The following is an 18333-nucleotide window of genomic DNA, read 5'->3' as shown; positions in this document are numbered from 1 at the left end:
GATTGTGTAATCCCGGGGGTTCTCTATGTGGAGCACGTCCTGCAGAAAATTGTACATAAAGGATTTTAGGTCTGGACCCTCTGCATTCTCCGGGAGGCTAATCTGGAGATTGTTGTGACCTGTTTTTCTGGTGTTCTAGCTTGGCGCCGAGGCGCTGGACCTCTGATAACTCAGTCTAGTTCCGTCGCCATCGATTCCCGATTGTCCTCAAGCGAGCTGATGCATTGCTCGTTGTCCGTCGATCTCTCCGCCTTGGCGTGCAGACTTGTCTGGACATATTGAAGGTCCCACTGTATATCTTGGACCGTAGTGTTGGTCTCTTGTGTGCGCTGACCAGTGATATTAATTTCTGCTAAAATGGCATGGAGTTGTGTTGGGATATCCATTGTCACCTTGCGTCTTGTGGAGCGTCTCGGGGTAGGGTCAGTTGCATCTGGGTTGCCTGTCGATCTTATTGGCTCGACAGGGATCCCTTTGAACTATCCTTCCGGGTGTCCCCTTCCGTCACCAAGTCCGTCGGTTGTGTGTGTGTGTGTGTGTGTGTGTGTGTGTGTCCCAATTCCACTGCTGGTGTAGGTCAGGTGTATTCGTTGACCCAGATGTGACTGAGCGATGCCCTCCACCTTCTTCTTTTGGCCGGGCCATCCATGCTCAACCCACTGGAATCCCTCGGATCAGGGGTAGGAGGTGTGTACGAAGTAGCAAGTTTATCCTTAGCAAATTGCAGGACCGGTTGTCGTATTGGTATAGGGTGCCTGGACATATCGCTGGCACGACAGGGTTCCCTTTTGGTTTTGGTCCTCGGGACAACCTCCTACTCCACTGCTGCGTGAGCTCTGTGCTTGGCCCTGTTCTATAGTAAGTGGGCCTTGGGTCCCGTGTAGGGCAGGAGTCGCGACCCCCGGGCCTTAGGTTTGTGGGGCTCTCGCACTCAAGCAGAAGCCTTTCAAGTGAAGCCAAACCCCGGGGGGGTGGGCACAGGGGGGGTGTGTGTGTCGTTTCCGCCCTGGGAGCCGAGCGGCCGCACTCGGCGTTCTTATTGCAGGCAGGTCTGCCCATCCAGTGCCGTCAGTTCCTCAGAGGGCTGTCTCCCTATGGACCACCAGCAAAGACCACACATGGGGGGGTATTGCACAGAGTTCTAGGCAGACCTATTGGCTGACATGGAAGCAGTTGGGCCAGGGTTCCCGCCGGCATGGGTCACACGGCAGCCAGACGTACCACGGTGCACGGGCGCTCCGGGATGGAGGACGTGCTTTAAGTTTCTTCGTCTGCTTCGGGTCCCACGTAGGAAAGGAGGGGCAGTCAGTTGCGTTGCTCCCCCGTCCGCTCTGTGTATGTGGATGGGAGGGTCCTCCTGAAGTTCTCTAACGTGTACGTTCAAAGGTCAGAGGCCCATGTCATACGCTCCCTTGGCTGGCATCGGGGCATCGTTGAAAGCGGTTGAAACTTCCAGGGCTTGTGTCAAGCGTTCCTATGGAGTCATTTTCTGCATTCTTTTTCTGGGGACTGGAAGGGGAGAATTTTGTAATCCATTGGCCGACTCATACGGAGCCATCTTCACTCTGGCTCTCAAGCACCCATCCTCTGTTACATTTCAAAGCCTAGAAACAAATGGAACTGTAGTGTGCAGCTTGGTATTGCACCAAAATGTTTACCAAAGACACGTGGTTTTGTGGAAGAGGAAGGCCTGAACTAAGAGCAATGCCATCATTTTGGACTTCACCAAAATGATGGCATTGCTCTTAGTTCAGGCCTTCCTCTTCACTACACCATTGTTGTTAACTGTAACTATTGTGGGACTGGTTTGGAAACTGAGAAATGTAACCAATCTGATTACTGATGAATTTAATCACTAAGCCTGGAGCCTTTGGAAGTGTTCCCGGAACAACCAGTGGACCAACCTGCTCTGTTTTGGGCTACTGTGCTAGAGGAATCACTGTTCCTTGTCTTGGCCCAGAACTTTGGGGGTCTTCAGCTAGTCTATCAAGTCGCCTTCCTGCAAAGTTTCAGCATCCCAGCATAGACGGGTCTTGTTCAGGAATGCTTCCTTTGTTCGCGATTGGCGAGATGCCTGGTGTCGCCTGTTTGCGGTGACTGTTGCTGGAATCTGCCTTCCCCAGTCTGATAAGAGTCCTGCATCGGTGCCTGCTGCATTTCTTCACTGGAAAGGGTTGCACGCTGCTCCTGGGAAACTTACTTGCACTGCAGCTCCTGGGCATCTTTTACTGGATCAAACAGTGGGAAAACCTACCCCCAGCAAGCCCCATTCAAACTACTAAGTCCTTTGGGGAAATGGGAGTAAGGGCGGTCACTAGTCTCAATACATACGGTGCCCCCATCTCCTTCCTTATAAAGTTTGTGAAGAAGTTTGATTTATTATTCCATTCCATTGGCTTTTAAACTTCTGAAAAAGCACTTCTAGAAGTTAGGAAATAACATTTACTCACCTTTAAATCCCTTTGAACAACTTCTGGAACATTCTTCACACCCACTGCAACATGTCCTTACTTGGTACTTTGAATTTTTGGGCACAAGGCCCTACTCAACTTGGGGTTGGACTTCTAAAGTTAGGGCCTCTGTTCTTGTGGACTGTTAATTTTTTAATTGTTTTTATTGTTGCATTGTTAGTTTACATAAAACCTTATACAACATTTCATACACAATGTACATATACAATTCATTTTATAAAACATATATAATGTAGAATAAATTCCTCAAAATCACAAACATTGTAAAAAGATCATAAAATATCTATCCCAGCCCTGAATTAATAATGTATTTTTTAATCCCCTTATTTTCCATTATCTTGCCAGTCCTGTCATAAATCACCAAAGTATCAACTGAAAAGGATACAGAAACCAAAAAAGGATACAATTTGGTAGGGCTTTTCCGGATCCTATCTTCACACGACTTGATTGAAGGCAGGTCAAATTAGACCTTCCAAATGATACAACTCTCTGACTGAATAAAACGGGCAGAGAGATGGATCACTGGAAAGGGCGTGGGAATTGTACAGGAAGTATGCCTAAAATAGTTAAGTATCATAAGACACTGTCCTAAATTAAATACTAAGAAACACAGAATTGGGATTAATTCAGACACTGACCTTAAGGCTAAACTGAAGAATTCCAGGACAATATCTTGAAGAGTCCCAAGAGTTGAACAAACGACAAAGGAAGGGAAGATTAGTAAGGGAGACTTATCCCGAACGGCACAAGGCTCTCGCTAGATACCGGGTTGGTGCACCACAGGGTAGCGTCCAATGTACTGTGCACATTCACCTTCCAATAGTTCATGAAATACTTCCTTTCCCACAAAGAACAAAATAAGAATCTCACCTGTTGACTGTCACAGGTACCAAAAGTTCGAAGTAGTTCAGAAAAACACGTGCAGGATTGCACGCGACAGCATACACGCAGCCAAGCCAGCCGCACCTGTAGACAGCGTTTCTGCGTGAAGAATTAGACACGCGAACAGGATTCACGCAGCCCTGGACAGCCGCGCTAGCAGACAGCGTCCGCGTGGAAATTTGGCACGCGAACTGGATTCACGCAGCTCAGGACAGCCGCGCTAGCAGACAGCGTCCGCGTGGAAATTTGGCACGCGAACTGGATTCACGCAGCTCAGGACAGCCGCGCTTGCAGACAGCGTCCGCGTGGAGATTTGGCACGCAAACAGGATTCATGCAGCTCAGGACAGCCGTGCTTGCAGACAGCGCCCGCGTGGAGATTTGGCACGCGAACAGGATTCACGCAGCTCAGAACAGCCGCGCTTGCAGATAGCGCCCGCGTGGAGATTTGGCACGCGAACAGGATACACACAAGCCAGGAATTAGCGTGTGGAGGAAAACAAGCTCAAATTAGGCCAAAGAAGTTTGCTGAAAGGAATGCGAGAACGCAGGTCCGGGGTTCAGCTACAAACGCCAACATTGACTTAATCAGAAGCAGCGAATGGCGTTTCCACGCTGCTTATGTACGCACTGCCGTGATACACGTGAAAATTAACGACGTGAAAAATGCAGACGTCGTTTTCCGGGCAATGTATCGAACAACCTCCATTTTGAGTAAAAAGGTCTACTGGTTCTGTGGGCTTAACTCATCTTGTATGGAGAAGTTGTTCCTGGTCCAGGGGTATGTCCGGCAGGCATGACAGTCCTATTTTTCTTCTGTAGAAGCCTTACTTATAGAATTCCTTTTTTCCAATTCCTCTATTATATTTTGGAGTAATAGATTTAATGCCAGAATTAAAGAAATGTTTACACCCCACATACGACTCCAAAACAAATGGATGGACATTTCAAGATCCCTATTAAATCTATCTTTAAGATAGAGCGCTCGTTTAGACTCAAAGTGGGTACAGGATAGGACAAGGTGTTTGAGAGTTTCTAACATGTCAGGTTCTCCACAGAAGCGACATGTGAAACTAGTTTGAGCTTGCCTAGGCATCTCTTCATGTCCCCAGTGACCCATCCTTTCTAAAGTCGGCACCTGATTGAGTCTAAAGCGCATAAAAGTTAGTCTTGCCCTGTAACAAGGGAATCTTTGTATATAAAGCGGAATACATTCTCTTACATGTCTAGAGTTAGCATACTCCTTATAAGAGGAGTAAGACTCTATACCATTTACAGTGTCCACCCAATCTGCCTTAAATAAAAGTCTCTTAACTAATCCTGGTGGTTGTACCAGGTCTTCTAAAGAAAGACCTAGAGTATCTAATGGAAGATTCATTTTTATCACAGAATCCTCTAATAGATTTTACTGACCTGGATTTAGCGACCTTATTTAACAACACATATAAGGTGTTTGCTGGTGGATCATTCATCTTTCTAAACAAAGATAACTGTCTCCACAGGTATCTGGCTTTAGGTGAAATAAGACATAACTCATGGCGAATAATGGCATTGGGGACTGCCATGGATAGGCCCAGTACTTCTTTCCACATTTTCCCCTGAACCACATTCAGGTATGAGCTCATATCGTGGGTACATATGTCCAGACTGTACAAAAGAATTGGCTCAGCTTTTGCAAGATAATAACGTCTGATCGGAAGGAGTGAAAATTTACATACCATAACTTTCAGAAATTTCATTTGAATTTTTAGTTTTGAAGCTTTTTCTGCTAGGCTCAATTTCCACATCTTAAGGCTAGATTTGTTAGTAAAGTTATAGCCTAGATATGTTATAGCTTGGACATGTTCCACCCCATCGTCCAAGTAAATGATTTGACAGTTCTTTTCTTAGTGACCACAATCGTTCGGGATTTGGATGCATTGGGTGAGAGGTTGTTCATCATTGCATACTGAAAAAAAATATCCATCTTTCTACGAAGGCCACGTGGAGTACGGTCAAATAAAATAAAATCATCAGCAAAGGCCATCCATTCAATATCCAAACTCCCCAACCTAGCTGGCGCAATGGAGGGACCCCTGCCACATGTCCTCCACATTGCTAACGTATAGGTTGAAGAGCGTGGGTGCAAGTGAGCAGCCCTGCTTGATCCCAACCTTAGTGTCAATAGCATCAGATAACAAACATTCCTTGGTCAACCGAACCCTGACCGAGGTATTCCTATGCAACAGAGCCAAGAGTTGGACAATCTTTCGCGGAATTTTCATTGCTAACATTTTAGTCCACAATCTTGCTCTGATTACCCCGTCGAAGGCATTGGAAAGATCTAAGGATGCCATAAAGAGAGGTCTCCCGTGTTGGACTGATGGACTGTATCTCTTAAGTGGGCCAATATATAACCATTCAGATCGGTTCCCAGCCCCTCTCTAAAACCAACCTGAAATTTACTAAAACAGACATTCCTCCTAATCACTTTATTAAGGTCCCTTAAAAGAAGAATACCGAAAACCTTACTCGAAGCATCTAAAAGAGCTATGGGTCTATAGTTCTGGGGGTTGAGGACATCACCTTTTTTAAATATTGGAACAATAATGCTTTGAGCCCAAGATTTAGGGATGATATGATTTTTAAAAATATCAAATATGGGTTTGAGCATCTCAGCCCACATTTCAGGGGCCGCCTTTATGACAAAAGGAGGGATACCATCGGGGCCCGGCGCTCTAGATGGTTTAAGTTTATTGATGGCCCACATAATATCCTCAAAATCCCACCCACAATCACCCACCACTGGAGGACCTAAATCCATATCCTGTTCCCTAGAGAAGGCAAAAGGCAATGCAAAGTTTTCCTTATAATAGGCTCACCACGCCATAGCTTGGATAGGACAATCAAGTCTATCTTTTGCTGGTGTGAGTGCATTGTTGACATTAGCCCAAAATTTAACGTCTCTGCCCTTGCAGAGATTATACATCATCAATTGATGCACTTCTGATATTGATCCATTCTCAGGGACTTAATCAGATTTTTGTGTTTCATGATAATTTTTTTTCTTCCTAAACTGAAATTCAGACCAGGAGATGGGTAGTTTCTTTAAAGTTTTTAAATCCCTATATTTGATACATTTGGATTCTTGGATTTTGGAGTCACCTACCTTCCCCCTAGATTTCATCACCTCCCTATTATCTGTTATGCTAATTTTATAAACGCATCACATTATAATATTATTCTAATAAGTTCCCCCCAATAGGATGCCCACTTCCCTATTAATTCCATATGATAATTGGGTTAGGTTCTCCAAAACCAAGGTATTGAATTTCATAATTGTTTTCTTATTCCAAACAATCCTTCTCCCATTATTTGCCACCTTTAGACCCAAAAACATAGTATTAGTGTGATTGCAAAGATTCAGAATTGATGAAGAAAAACATATAGGAATATGATCACCTAGCTCTATCATTATCGGTGTCAATTTTCCACATGCTTGCTTCCAGCTATTAGATACATAGAAAAAATAAATTCTAGAACTGTTGCTTCCTCTTTTCCAGGTATATTTGGGTAAATTCCAATCCGTGTCATGATCTAAAAGCCCCAAATCCCAATGATCAAGGAACTTATCCCACCATATACCTCTCTTAATACTCGGATGAAGCAATTTAGGGATCACCCCTCTTTCATTTAGCATAGAGCCCTCAGCACAGGCCGAATTAAAATCACCTCCCAAGATAATGCGATTTCCGAACCCCTTCTCAAACCAACCACCCAAAATTTCTCCAAGAGAACCTTCCACTGTATCGATGGTCACTTTTAGCGGATTCCAATATAGATTCAACAGGAGGATCGGATCTACATTATTCTTTGACGTTAGGACAATACCCAGAAGCCAATCACTCCTAAAAATAACATTACCCTGAAACCCCAAGTTACGATCAACAGCAGTAATTAAACCGCCACTAGGTCGACCAGCTGGCCCTCTAGATGCTAAAGAGAATGTATGGAATCCCTCTATATACATATCAGACAACTTCATGGTTTCTTGAAAAAAATAAATACGGGGACAGGTGTAAATTTCACCTTTAGTCAGTAATGTGTTTAAGTGTAGTCCCCCACATGAATTCTAGGAAATAAACTTGATATTAAATCTATTAGGAACACCCCTTACTTTGTGTAAGGGTCCCTAAAGTTTTGAGCATTGGTTGCAACCATGACCAATCTTGTCCACTATTAAGAAGAATAGAAATTAAAGCCATCCCTGGATCTACATTTCCTACTTTATTATCCAATTGTGTAATTTGTTGCATTTTAGTATTAATCGGTTCCTTGTATTGAAGAAAATTACCGGCCTCTTTGTCGTCTGATAATGTAGTTGGATCATATCCCAAATAATTAAGATTATTTTCTTGTGCACGCATATCTGCCACCATCACCGAATGAAAATAACTTAACATACGATGATTATGATGTTTGAGTAAGGAGATGGCATCTATATAATCAGTTGTTATAGCCCGCAATAAAGAAATTATTTGGAACAAATTTAAAAGATGTGTTCTATTTAAACTAGTCTGAGAGTCAGTTTTGTTATTATTGATCCAACCCATAATCTTCCCTGTGTGGATCTTTAAAAGGGGCTGACCCAAACTAGATTGCATCTTTGTGTTATCAACAGATGTTTTAGCCAAAGCATTTCCTTGGAAATCATGGATTTTAAGCAACGGAGTATCTAGGGGACTTTCCCCCCCATATTAGTCGAACAACCACACCCACTCTCGACCATAGCAAGTGCCACATTAAGGGGGGGGCTATTGGAATATACTATTGGCATTATAACCTGGGACGCCGGGGGAATTTTAATTTGTTGCGTGCCTACTGATGTTCTGGCATGTTTGGTGCTGGTTATTTTACCAAAAGCTGTCATCTTGGTTTGTTTAGTTTGGGGGCGGTCGTGTCCAATTTTCAGATTACTCTCATCCATGTTCAGGTTTGTATTTATTTTCTCCCCCAGCTAAAGAGTCTTTGTTGGAAACCTCCCTCCGCACCTTACCTTCTCTATTCGGGACATTCACTACCCCACTATCTTCCCATTCTTCTTGAGCTATAAAATTCCTAATTGCTTTAAGATTAGAATTTCCGCCTTTAATTTTTGTATTGGGCATATTTTTAGTTTTTTTGAGCAGCCTAGCTTGTTTTTTTGTTTTTTTTTTAGGTCTATTCACTGGTGATTGTGGTACCTCATTAATATCATAGTCCGAATTGTTAACAAGATCTATTTCATCTGAGTTAATCATTCCATCCATTTCTAATACTGGGTCTACTAATTTTTTCTCTATATGCTTAGTCTTTTGTTTACATTTTTTCCCCTTTTTAGGTGGAGTAAGTTGGATAATTATCGCTTCTTCACTACTAATGTTCACGGCTTCCCTCACCTTAGATGATTCACTCCCCTGCTCCTGGGCACTAGAGTTTTCCAAAAACTGTTCTAGAGCAAGTCACCAAGTATCTCTTACCATAACGTCCACAAGGACTGAAGTGCTATCTGGACAGCTCAATTCATTTCCACCTTTATTTTCATTGGATTTTTTATTTGCTTGGTCATGGAGGTCTAAGTCCACGATCCCTTTATCTAAAGAGGTAGGGTGATCCCCGGAAAGCATAATTTCCAACAGTGGTGATTTTAGCATCCATAGTAGTTAATCTAATATCTTGTTCCTCTTTATATTTATCGTATATATTCTGTTCTTTATTATGATCATTATGGGATTTACCCTCCACTAGGCCCTCTAAAAATGCCAAACGAGTGACTCATTGGTTAAAAGCTGCTTGTTGGCCTACCATAGAGCCATTGAGCATCTCTTGGGACTCACCTATAGTTTTCAAAGCCAGATTTAAGCTAATATGGAGGTTAGATAGAAGGGGTAGGAGGTAATCTCCTCTCTTCCCCACCTGAACAGGGTATTTTGTGTTTATTCTTAACACCAGAATGACTTTCCAATATTGTTTGGTGAGGTTCCGTGGAACTATCCACTGTTTTAGGACATGGGTACCGTTCCTTATCTGTTTGAGTGTAAGTTGTCTTCCTATGTATAGGCATTGTAGAAGTCTCTAATGCCCTTCTAGTGGGGATTAATTGCTTACCCTCTTGTTGTTTCGCCATCATAGTAGTGCCTCTAGTAATACAACTCGGAGCCCCCTCAGATAGGCTCCTCACATTTTTACCCTTGGATAGAAATCTCCCTGTCTGTATCTCCAGATCGATAATTTATTTGAGTAAATCGCCTGTAGCATCCGCCATAAGTAAAAAGGAATCATCCAAATTCCCCCCATTAGGTAAATTAAGATTATGATTAGAATGGATAGGTGTCCCATTAAATTGTTCTCCCCAATTGGCATGCTTGGACTGGGTTGGGCTAATAGCACCTTGCATCTTATTCTGATCATCCCTCCCAAAAATAAACACTGCTGGCGAGATATGAGTGGAATGCCTAGTGCCAAATGGGTATTTATCCTTTTTATTTCCCATTGTGTTCAATTTGGTTAAATCCAAGCTGTTAAGATCCCCAGCTTGCATTTTTCCACTTAAAAAATTCTTCTGGAGTGGATGCATGATAACAAACCACCCTTTAAGTACCAAATAGACGTTGCTGCAGGCATTCTTCATCCGTAAGTTCCTGTCTAGAATCCAACATATCCCTATGGACCCCAGTGGCCTCTATCTAATATATCTACATTTCTCCCAGTGGGAGCTTGCACTTCCACAACTCCAAAATTGGTGATGGATGGTCCCCCCAAACTCCCTTCGGGTGTGTGCTTGGATCCTCCATCCCTAACCTCAACATATACATTAGAGGCAGTCTTATTTTCCATATGGTCTATATTAACAAGCGCCTCACACTGTGTTGGGGAGACCAATTGAACTTCTACTATCTTATTCTCTAGACTCTCCACAGTTTCGAACCCGCTTCTAAGTGCTGGCATATTTAAATATTTTCAATTGTACCAAAAAACACTCCCTTCAGATAAAAAGTAAGAGGAGAGTACAACTCGCAGCCTCTGAGGATAGAGTAGCAAAATAAAAGGAGAGGAATAAGAAAGGGCTGGGAAAGAAGCACAATGTAATTAAAATCTATGTAACGTGTAACAATTTTCAAAGTAACTAACGTAAATTTAAAAAAAGTTATATTGAGTCTACAGTGCCTTGGGAACGCCCGATGGCTTGAGGAGCAGCCTTAGTCCGTCTCTCCTGCCCAATGTCCAACTAAGTATTGGAGGTGGCCAACACACGATTCCATGCAAGTTAAAAGCTCAAGTAACAGAAAATGTAGGGCTATAGTTGGGCTCAAAGAGAACTTCTCCACAGTCACCCAGTGTCCTACTAAATTCTCTAATATACCATACAAATAACACAATGGTAGTGAATCAAACTTGCAGAAGTAGTATAGTAGTATAGGATCACCTCCAGCGCCACCGAGAGCCAAACAGCAGACAAACAGTACTGTAAATGCTGCGCCCTTGTCCCCGCTGCAGGCTTAACGCCGCAAGGGCGGCTGGTCCGCTGTTAAATGAGGAAATGGGGTCACGTGATCCGTCACGTGGCCTCCGCAGGTACCGCCTCCTCCAGGAAGCGATACACAGCAAGAGCAACCGCAGCTCGCAGTGCTGTGATTAAGAAATGCACGTGGCAACAAACGTTCGCCTCCCAAAAGTGCACCTTCAAAGGACTGCTAAACTTGTGGACTGTTAATACATTTTCTGCTTTCGAGTAATTTGGGAGGCTTCGGTTTATCTTGCTGCATTCACGCTGCATAATTTACATCATTGGCTCATGTTAGATCAGGATGATTCCTCGAAATGGGCTTCTATTGAAAAAATCTCTCTCCCACCCCACTTGACATTTTATTCTATATGGAAATAAGGATACTAAGTAACTCTTGCACAGTTTATAAAGCATGCCATTATGGTATGGAAGAAGTCGGAGGAGAGATGTTTTTGCTTGGTGCTGATTCCTGTTCATGGAAGAACCTGGCTTTGTAAATGGATAATCAGACTCTCGCTTGGGTTTCTTTGCAGAGGGTGGGTATATGGAAAATAGGATAAGTCTATGATGGACAGTCTGTGCTTGGTTTTGAGTTCTTGAGTTTTAAGTGCAAGCTGCGTTTGTCTGAGGCTCATCGCTACCTATCTTTGAGGAATCATTTTGAGGTCCTAATCTCACCCCTTGATGCTCTATTGCATGACTTGCCTGTGATTTTACATCTAGCCAAACCATGCTGTTCTCTGCTTCCCTGCTATAGAAGCTTCCAACTCTGTGAGCTAAACTTCACCTTCCTCTTCGCATGGGAGGATTTTCTGGTATTTTCATTTACAATGTAAACTTTGTGATGTTGGAACTGCAAAAGGCAAGTGGGTAGCACTGTTCATATGTTTTAGCTGCGTAGGAAAGTGAGGCTATTTGAGAAGGGATGTTATTCAGTGTACGGCTCTTGTGCTGGGTCTTTGCTTCCCCTGCACACCTTTTGGTATGTGTGTTGGGTCTGTTCCCGGCTGACCGAAACTTGCCTGCTGGTAAACTCTTCTGGATTTATTGAGCCCTTATGGTGGCTAAAAAGCATATTTTGATGAATTGGAAGTGTGACGTTAAACCCACTACTTCCTTTCAGGTATATGGTGAACTGTATGCATTGCATTAAGTAACTGTATGTTTTTATATTTGGAGCATTGTGATATTACCTGCTGGATTCATTTTTAGGCCTACAATAAATTGAGTATGTTTTGTATTTGCCTGTCTAAGTATAATCCTTGTGTATTTCACTGTGTGGACTCATTGTGAAACCCTGACCCCACTCAACTCTCCCGAGACTTGGCCTTGACCACTCTCTATGCTTACCTTGATTGGGTTTGGTTCAACTCCCAGAGTCTCATGTTCACTATAAATAGGGTGGCCCCCTAAAATCTGTCCTCCAGGCCACATTTTAGAAATCCATCTGAACAGATATTAGAAAAATGGTCATGATGAACGGAAAGGGATTCCGTTTTTTATGAATTGTGCTTTCCTGTGAAGGCAGGTTTCTAAATTCTCCTGTTTAATAACATGCTCCAGTCTCTAGCATTTCCTTGATAATGCAAAGGATTCTAATTCCATTGATGGCGCTTTTCTTAATTTTCCAAACTTGAGAGAATTCTTGCCCCCATGTGCTTCAGTTTTCCTATCTGGCACCAGTTTGATGTGCTATTATCTCATCAGTAAGATTGGCAAGGAGAGGTAGCAGAGATGCGCAGAGCTGTACAGAATACCTGCATCTTAATCCCTGCTTCCATACTTGACCCAAACGATGTAGAAATCCTCCATCTCCAGGTGCTTTATTTCTTTTATATCATATCCTTCTTTTTTCTTGGCATGTAAAATCAGTTTCATAGTGCCCCGAAAGAGCAACAGTAACTCTTCATATTTTAAATTCTTTTGCTGGAGGGAGTCAACGGTCTCTGTTCCGATCATGGAGCAGGGTTGGACATATTCACAATGAACAGTTCTTAAAACAGATTTTAGCTTCGTTGCCTGTTATTTGTTTGATTAAACTTAAGCAATGTGATTTTGCTCTCTCCGGTCTGTATTATTAGACTCCCCCAACAATTATGAAATGTGAAATGTCTCACAATACTTGTTGGGTCTTGGTCTATGCACCTGCTCCTCCCTCACCATTTCAGAAAAAAGCATAACAAATGGGAATGATGTGACTTATGCACGGCTACGTGATGACTGAAAACAATGTACTTGTCTTTATATTATTTACTGAAGGTTTGCTTTATTTTTAAAAAGTGTTTCACTCTACTTTTTACCTTTTCCAGTCTTGGTCCGTTGGTAAGTAAGGTAAAGGAGTACCAAGTGGAGACTATCGTGGATACCCTTTGTACGAATATGCTCTCTGATAAGGAACAGCTTCGAGATATTTCGAGCATCGGACTTAAAACTGTGATTGGAGAACTCCCACCAGCTTCCAGTGGTATGAAATATTATTGCTTTGGTGCATTATCATTTCAACTTGTGGTTATGTAAATTAGATGTACATTCATTTAAACACTGGCTTAGCTTTTCACAGCTGTTTCTCTTGCATCCAGATGCTTCCCCACCTACCCTCCCGAGTGGGATGTCTATAACCAGATTAAAATGACTTTAGTATTTCATCAGGCAGAATACAAATATGGCCTAGAAAAAATCAGCAGGTGTCTAAGCACATATTTGTCAGAACTGCTGACTATCAAGATGGTACTATGCATGTTCCAAGAGCATCCTCCAAACAAGAGCGTCATTCTCAACATAGAATACTACAGCTATGTTTTGCATAATTTTACGTAAATTGTGCAGAAGACAAGACCTCTCTTCTCACCCAGCAAAATTGGCACTGGTGGATAAGCTGAAACATGTTCATTCAGACACAGCATGGGCCAGGAATACACAGTTGCCTCGCAGACCGCTTAAGCAGAGCGTAGTTTCAAGAACACAAATGGAAACTCATCATAAACCTACTCAAACACATGTTTCACAGGTTGGGGGTCATTCTTTAATAGACCCATTTGTGAAAAAGGAAAATGCAAACCCTGCCTCTCCAGGTACCCACAATGAGGTCCTTGGCAATGGTCCATTATTTTTCTCACAAGTGCGGAAATGGTTTTCTTTTGTGCGTGCATTATTTCTCCTGTCCACAATGTAAGCATGCATAGTTGGTGAGCTCTCATCTCTTATGGCATTCTGGAAGGGAATTTCCCACTCGTTAACACTGCATACTCCTACGTCGCATCCCCATTCCGCCATACTTGTGGGACATTCCATCCATCGGGACAGGACCCAAGCCCTTTTTTTTTTTTGTCCTTTTATTTTAATGCAGTGCCAACGCACGGGACTGCAGTCCCGCCTTCCTGAGCTCCTCCCCGCATATCGCCCTTCAGTCCTTTTCACTGCGCGGTCGGGGTCAGATGCACTTGTATCTTAGGGAATTTGTTTCTTTCTCCAGCATGGGGTCTGGCATGGATTCACATGCTCATGAATATTCCCCGTCAGGCTGGGAATCCTCGGTAAAGAAAAATCAGTTTCAGTTTCGTTTCTGATCTGTCTTTCGTAGTAGTAACCAATCACTGATCTCTACGTCATACTGACCACAGCCAATGACTGCCATCTCCCTAAGCCCCGCCTCTGGCAGCCATCTTCAGATTTTTACCGCACGTTCAAGTGTTGGGATCCTCGTGCTATTGCTCTCGAGCTTTAGTGCGTTTTCGCGCTTTTTCATAGGAAAATTCTCTTTTTTAGATCAAAAGAGCCTCAAGCTCCACTGTTTCTTTATCTGATCAACGGGGACCCGTGTCGGATTCTTCTACGCCCCTCAAGGGTGAAGATTTTGTCGAGCCACGCTTTTGGAGGACTCCAGAATTTTATCAGGCCCATATCGGACATGGCCCAGGAGAAGGGAAGCTCGACGCCCGGAAAGCTTTTCAGGGTCTGCCATGGATGCCAGCTTCAGAATGTCTTTAAGGAGGACGAACACTCCCTTTGCCTCTACTGCCTGCATGAGGACAAGACGTACGTGGAGAAGGACTGTGCGTTTTGCAGCAATATGTCAGAGCGGACCATGAAGGACCGCCATCTGCGTCTCGCCAACTGGCTGGAAGGGAAGAGCCCGTCAGGCGACAAAAAGAAGTCAGAGCAGTCTGCTAAGACCTTTGAGGGCGCCCCGGCGACGGGGGCCCAACAGAAGGCCAAGCACCGCGAGTCCACTGGCACCGGGAGCGCTGAACGGTCGGGCTCTACGGTTGCCAAGCAGGGCGCATCCTCCCCGGCGCCATCAACCACAAGCCAACGTTCTGGCTCGGGTAAGAGGAAGGCCGAGCACCCGGCGAAGCTCCTGGAGAGACCCCATCGGAGGGGGAGCGAGGCGGTGACCCTCCCCCCAAGGAGAAGGCGTTGAGCGCACCTAAGGTGGTGAAAGCCTTGATCCACCCTGTCAAGGCTTCTATCGAGACAGTCGCGGCGGCCCTGGCTCAGCCTGTGGAGGCTACACCAGTGGAGGCGACCTCGGGACCCAGAGTCTCCCTGCTACCGCGGAGGGAGTCCTCTTTCAAGCCCATCGACAGGACCCCCGTGAAACCTCCGACGGAGAAGAAAAAGGGGGGCAGGAGGTCGTCGTGGATTCGGCCTCAACCTCTGAAGAGGAGCTGATCGAAGTCTTAAGCCACGGCATTGGCGTGGAAGACCACCAGCCCGTCGGGAGGGACCCCAACGTAGGAGACGACGAGAACGTCGAGGGTGCCGACGAGGCTCCTGACCGCCCGTCGGAATCCCCTCAGCCAGTGCCGCAAGACAACTCGGCGGCCATTTTGTTGACTATGCAGTCCTTATGCTCGGAGATGAGGACGAGATTGCCGTTACCACCAACGGAGGAACCGCTCCCGACGGGGGACCCGGAGCCAGGCCCTTCTGGGAGCCCTCCTCCTAAGAGAAGGATTCATCCTCCACCTCCTTTTCAACCATTGCGCCCTGCTCAGCCCTCCTTCCCGGCCATGACCCGTGGGGATGATAGGGGGACGGACGCGACGGGTACAGACGACGAGGATCTTACGTCACCTCCTCCCCGGGCTTCCCCGCCCGACGAGATTGGATCGTTTCATGCCATGATCGCCAGGGCATCCGAGCTTTTCCAGCTCTGCCCGGAAGAAAAGAAGGAAGGTTTCCTTTATCAACGGCGCGAGACCAAGAGGAAGACGGTCCTCGCTGTACCTCTACTGGACGATATCTGGGATGAGGGTCTCGCCCTCCTCAAGAACCCATCCACAACGCCTGCGAGAAGGGATCGGTACGAGAAAAAGTACCGGGTCCCGGACGCGGCCCCCTTGTGCCTTCGGGCACAGCCGACCCTGGACTCGGTCGTCTCCGCGGCGGCCAGGAAGAAAGCGGGGGGGGCTTCGGCCTCTACGGCAACCTTCCCCCCGGACGGCGAGGGAAATTAATTGGACACGATGGGACGCAGAGTCATCTCATCGGCAGCGACTATGATTAAGGCTGCCAACGGCTTGGCTATCGTAGCCCGCTACGACAGGGAGTTGTGGTACAAGATCGCCCCCCTACTGGACTTCCTACTGGACGACAAGAGGGCTGAGGCCCTAGAGATCTTGCAGGAAGGAGAAGTGGCGTCGGACCACGCCATTACGATAGCGACGGACATCGCTGACACTGGATTTCGCCAGTTGGGCAACGGCGTGTGCCTTAGACGGCGTGGATGGCTCAAGGCAACGGACTTCCGGCAGGATGTGCAGACCAGAGTTTTGGACATGCCGTTCGACGGGAGCAACCTGTTTGGGAAAACAGTGGACGATTCCCTACAAGCCATCAAGACGGACACGGAGACTGCCCGGGCTCTTGGTGTTCTCCAGCAACGATGGCCGCCCTTTCGGAGCACCAGAGGCAAGCAGGGTGCATCCAAAGATTCCGGCGGCGGATATTCCACCTACCGTCAAGCGGCCCGTTCGTCGTCACAGGAAGCCTACAGGGGATAAGGCAAGTCGGGCGGACCCCGCCGTCGTCGCCAGGGAGGACAAGGCGGTAAAGCCTCGTCGAAGCAGGACTGAACCGGCCGTGGGGTCGGGCCCCCACCGAAGCATCCCGGTGGGAGGCCGGCTGGCGAACTTCGTCAGCGTGTGGGAGTCCATCTCCACCGACCGTTGGGTGCTGGACGCCCTGGCCCAGGGTCACGCGCTCGAGTTTCCTAAAGAAGAGCCCGCGCGTCCCCCCTGTGGTCAGGAAGGAACATCACGTCCCTCAACTTCTCTTGGAGGTAGAGGCAATGCTCAAGAAAGGCGCCATCGAGCTCGTCCCAAAGAGGCTTCGGGGCTCCGGAGTTTACTCAAGATACTTCCTCGTAAAGAAGACAGGAGGATGGCGTCCTATCCTGGACCTGCGACGATTGAACAAATTCATCAAGGCACAGAAGTTCGCCCTCCTCCAGCAGGTCCTGGGTCAGCTGGAGGAGGGCGATTTCCTGTTGTCGTTGGATTTGGAGGATGCTTACTTCCATATCCCCATCCTCGAGGGACACCGAAAGTTTCTCAGATTCGTGGTCCAAGGGCGTCACTACCAGTTCAGAGCCCTTCCCTTCGGATTGAGGTCGGCACCCAGGGTGTTCACCAAGTGCCTCACACCGGTGGCGGCGCGGCTGCGCCTGGAGGGGATCCACGTCTACCCCTACCTGGACAACTGGCTCATCCGAGCAAAGACAAGGGAGCTCGCCGCAGAACACACGGCGGGGACCGTCCAACTACTCACGGACCTGGGGTTCTCCATAATCTACGCCAAGTCCCACCTGGTTCCCGCGCAAGACGCACTGTTTCTGGGAGCGAAACTCGACACAGTGGCGCTAAGGTGCAGCAGATGCTGGTTGCGGACGCGGCCAGGGTGAGGTCCATCAAATCCCTACTCAGAATGATGTCTTCTTGCATTTATCTCATCCGCCTGTGCAGACTTCGGATGCGCCCGTTACAGGAGTTCCTGGACGCTCGCTGGATCCAGACGACGGGCAGCTTCGAGGACAGGATCACACTCGACGAGAGCTTCCGACGAGCGATCCGGTGGTGGGGCACCTGCGCGCATCTGACGGCGGGCATGGACTTCCAGACCCCGGGCCACCAGAAGACAGTGACCACGGATGCCTCCCTGGAAGGGTGGGGAGCGCACACCGAAAGTCTGCACCCGAGAGGCCTTTGGCTTCCGACGAAGTCCCTCCATATCAACGTCCTGGAGCTCCATGCAGTGTTTTGGGCCCTCAGGTCCTTTCTTCCGTCCCTCAAGGGCAAGGTGGTGAGGATCTTCACCGACAACACCACCACCATGTTCTACATCAGGAAGCAGGGCGGTACCAGATCCCCAGCCCTGTCCAAGGAGGCGCAGGATCTGTGGCATTGGGCCGTCGCCCAAGGGATGTTTCTGGTGCCGTTTCATCTGGCAGGAATAA

General features: G+C 46.4%; 1 protein-coding gene across 1 annotated transcript in view; it reads left to right on the top strand.

The window, feature by feature from the left end:
- CAND1 (cullin associated and neddylation dissociated 1) overlaps positions 1–18333 on the top strand; it is a 769151-nt gene that overhangs the window by 164135 nt on the left and 586683 nt on the right. The window contains exon 3 of the mRNA XM_069629730.1: positions 13187–13341. Coding sequence (XP_069485831.1) covers positions 13187–13341 — 155 coding nt within the window. The remainder of the gene's footprint in view (positions 1–13186; positions 13342–18333) is intronic.

Source organism: Ambystoma mexicanum, chromosome 12, assembly GCF_040938575.1.
Source record: "Ambystoma mexicanum isolate Mex_15411 chromosome 12, UKY_AmexF1_1, whole genome shotgun sequence".
NCBI classification, from domain to species: domain Eukaryota; kingdom Metazoa; phylum Chordata; class Amphibia; order Caudata; family Ambystomatidae; genus Ambystoma; species Ambystoma mexicanum.
Note: the sequence above shows the minus strand (reverse complement) of the source record. Positions and strands in the feature narration are given on the sequence as shown.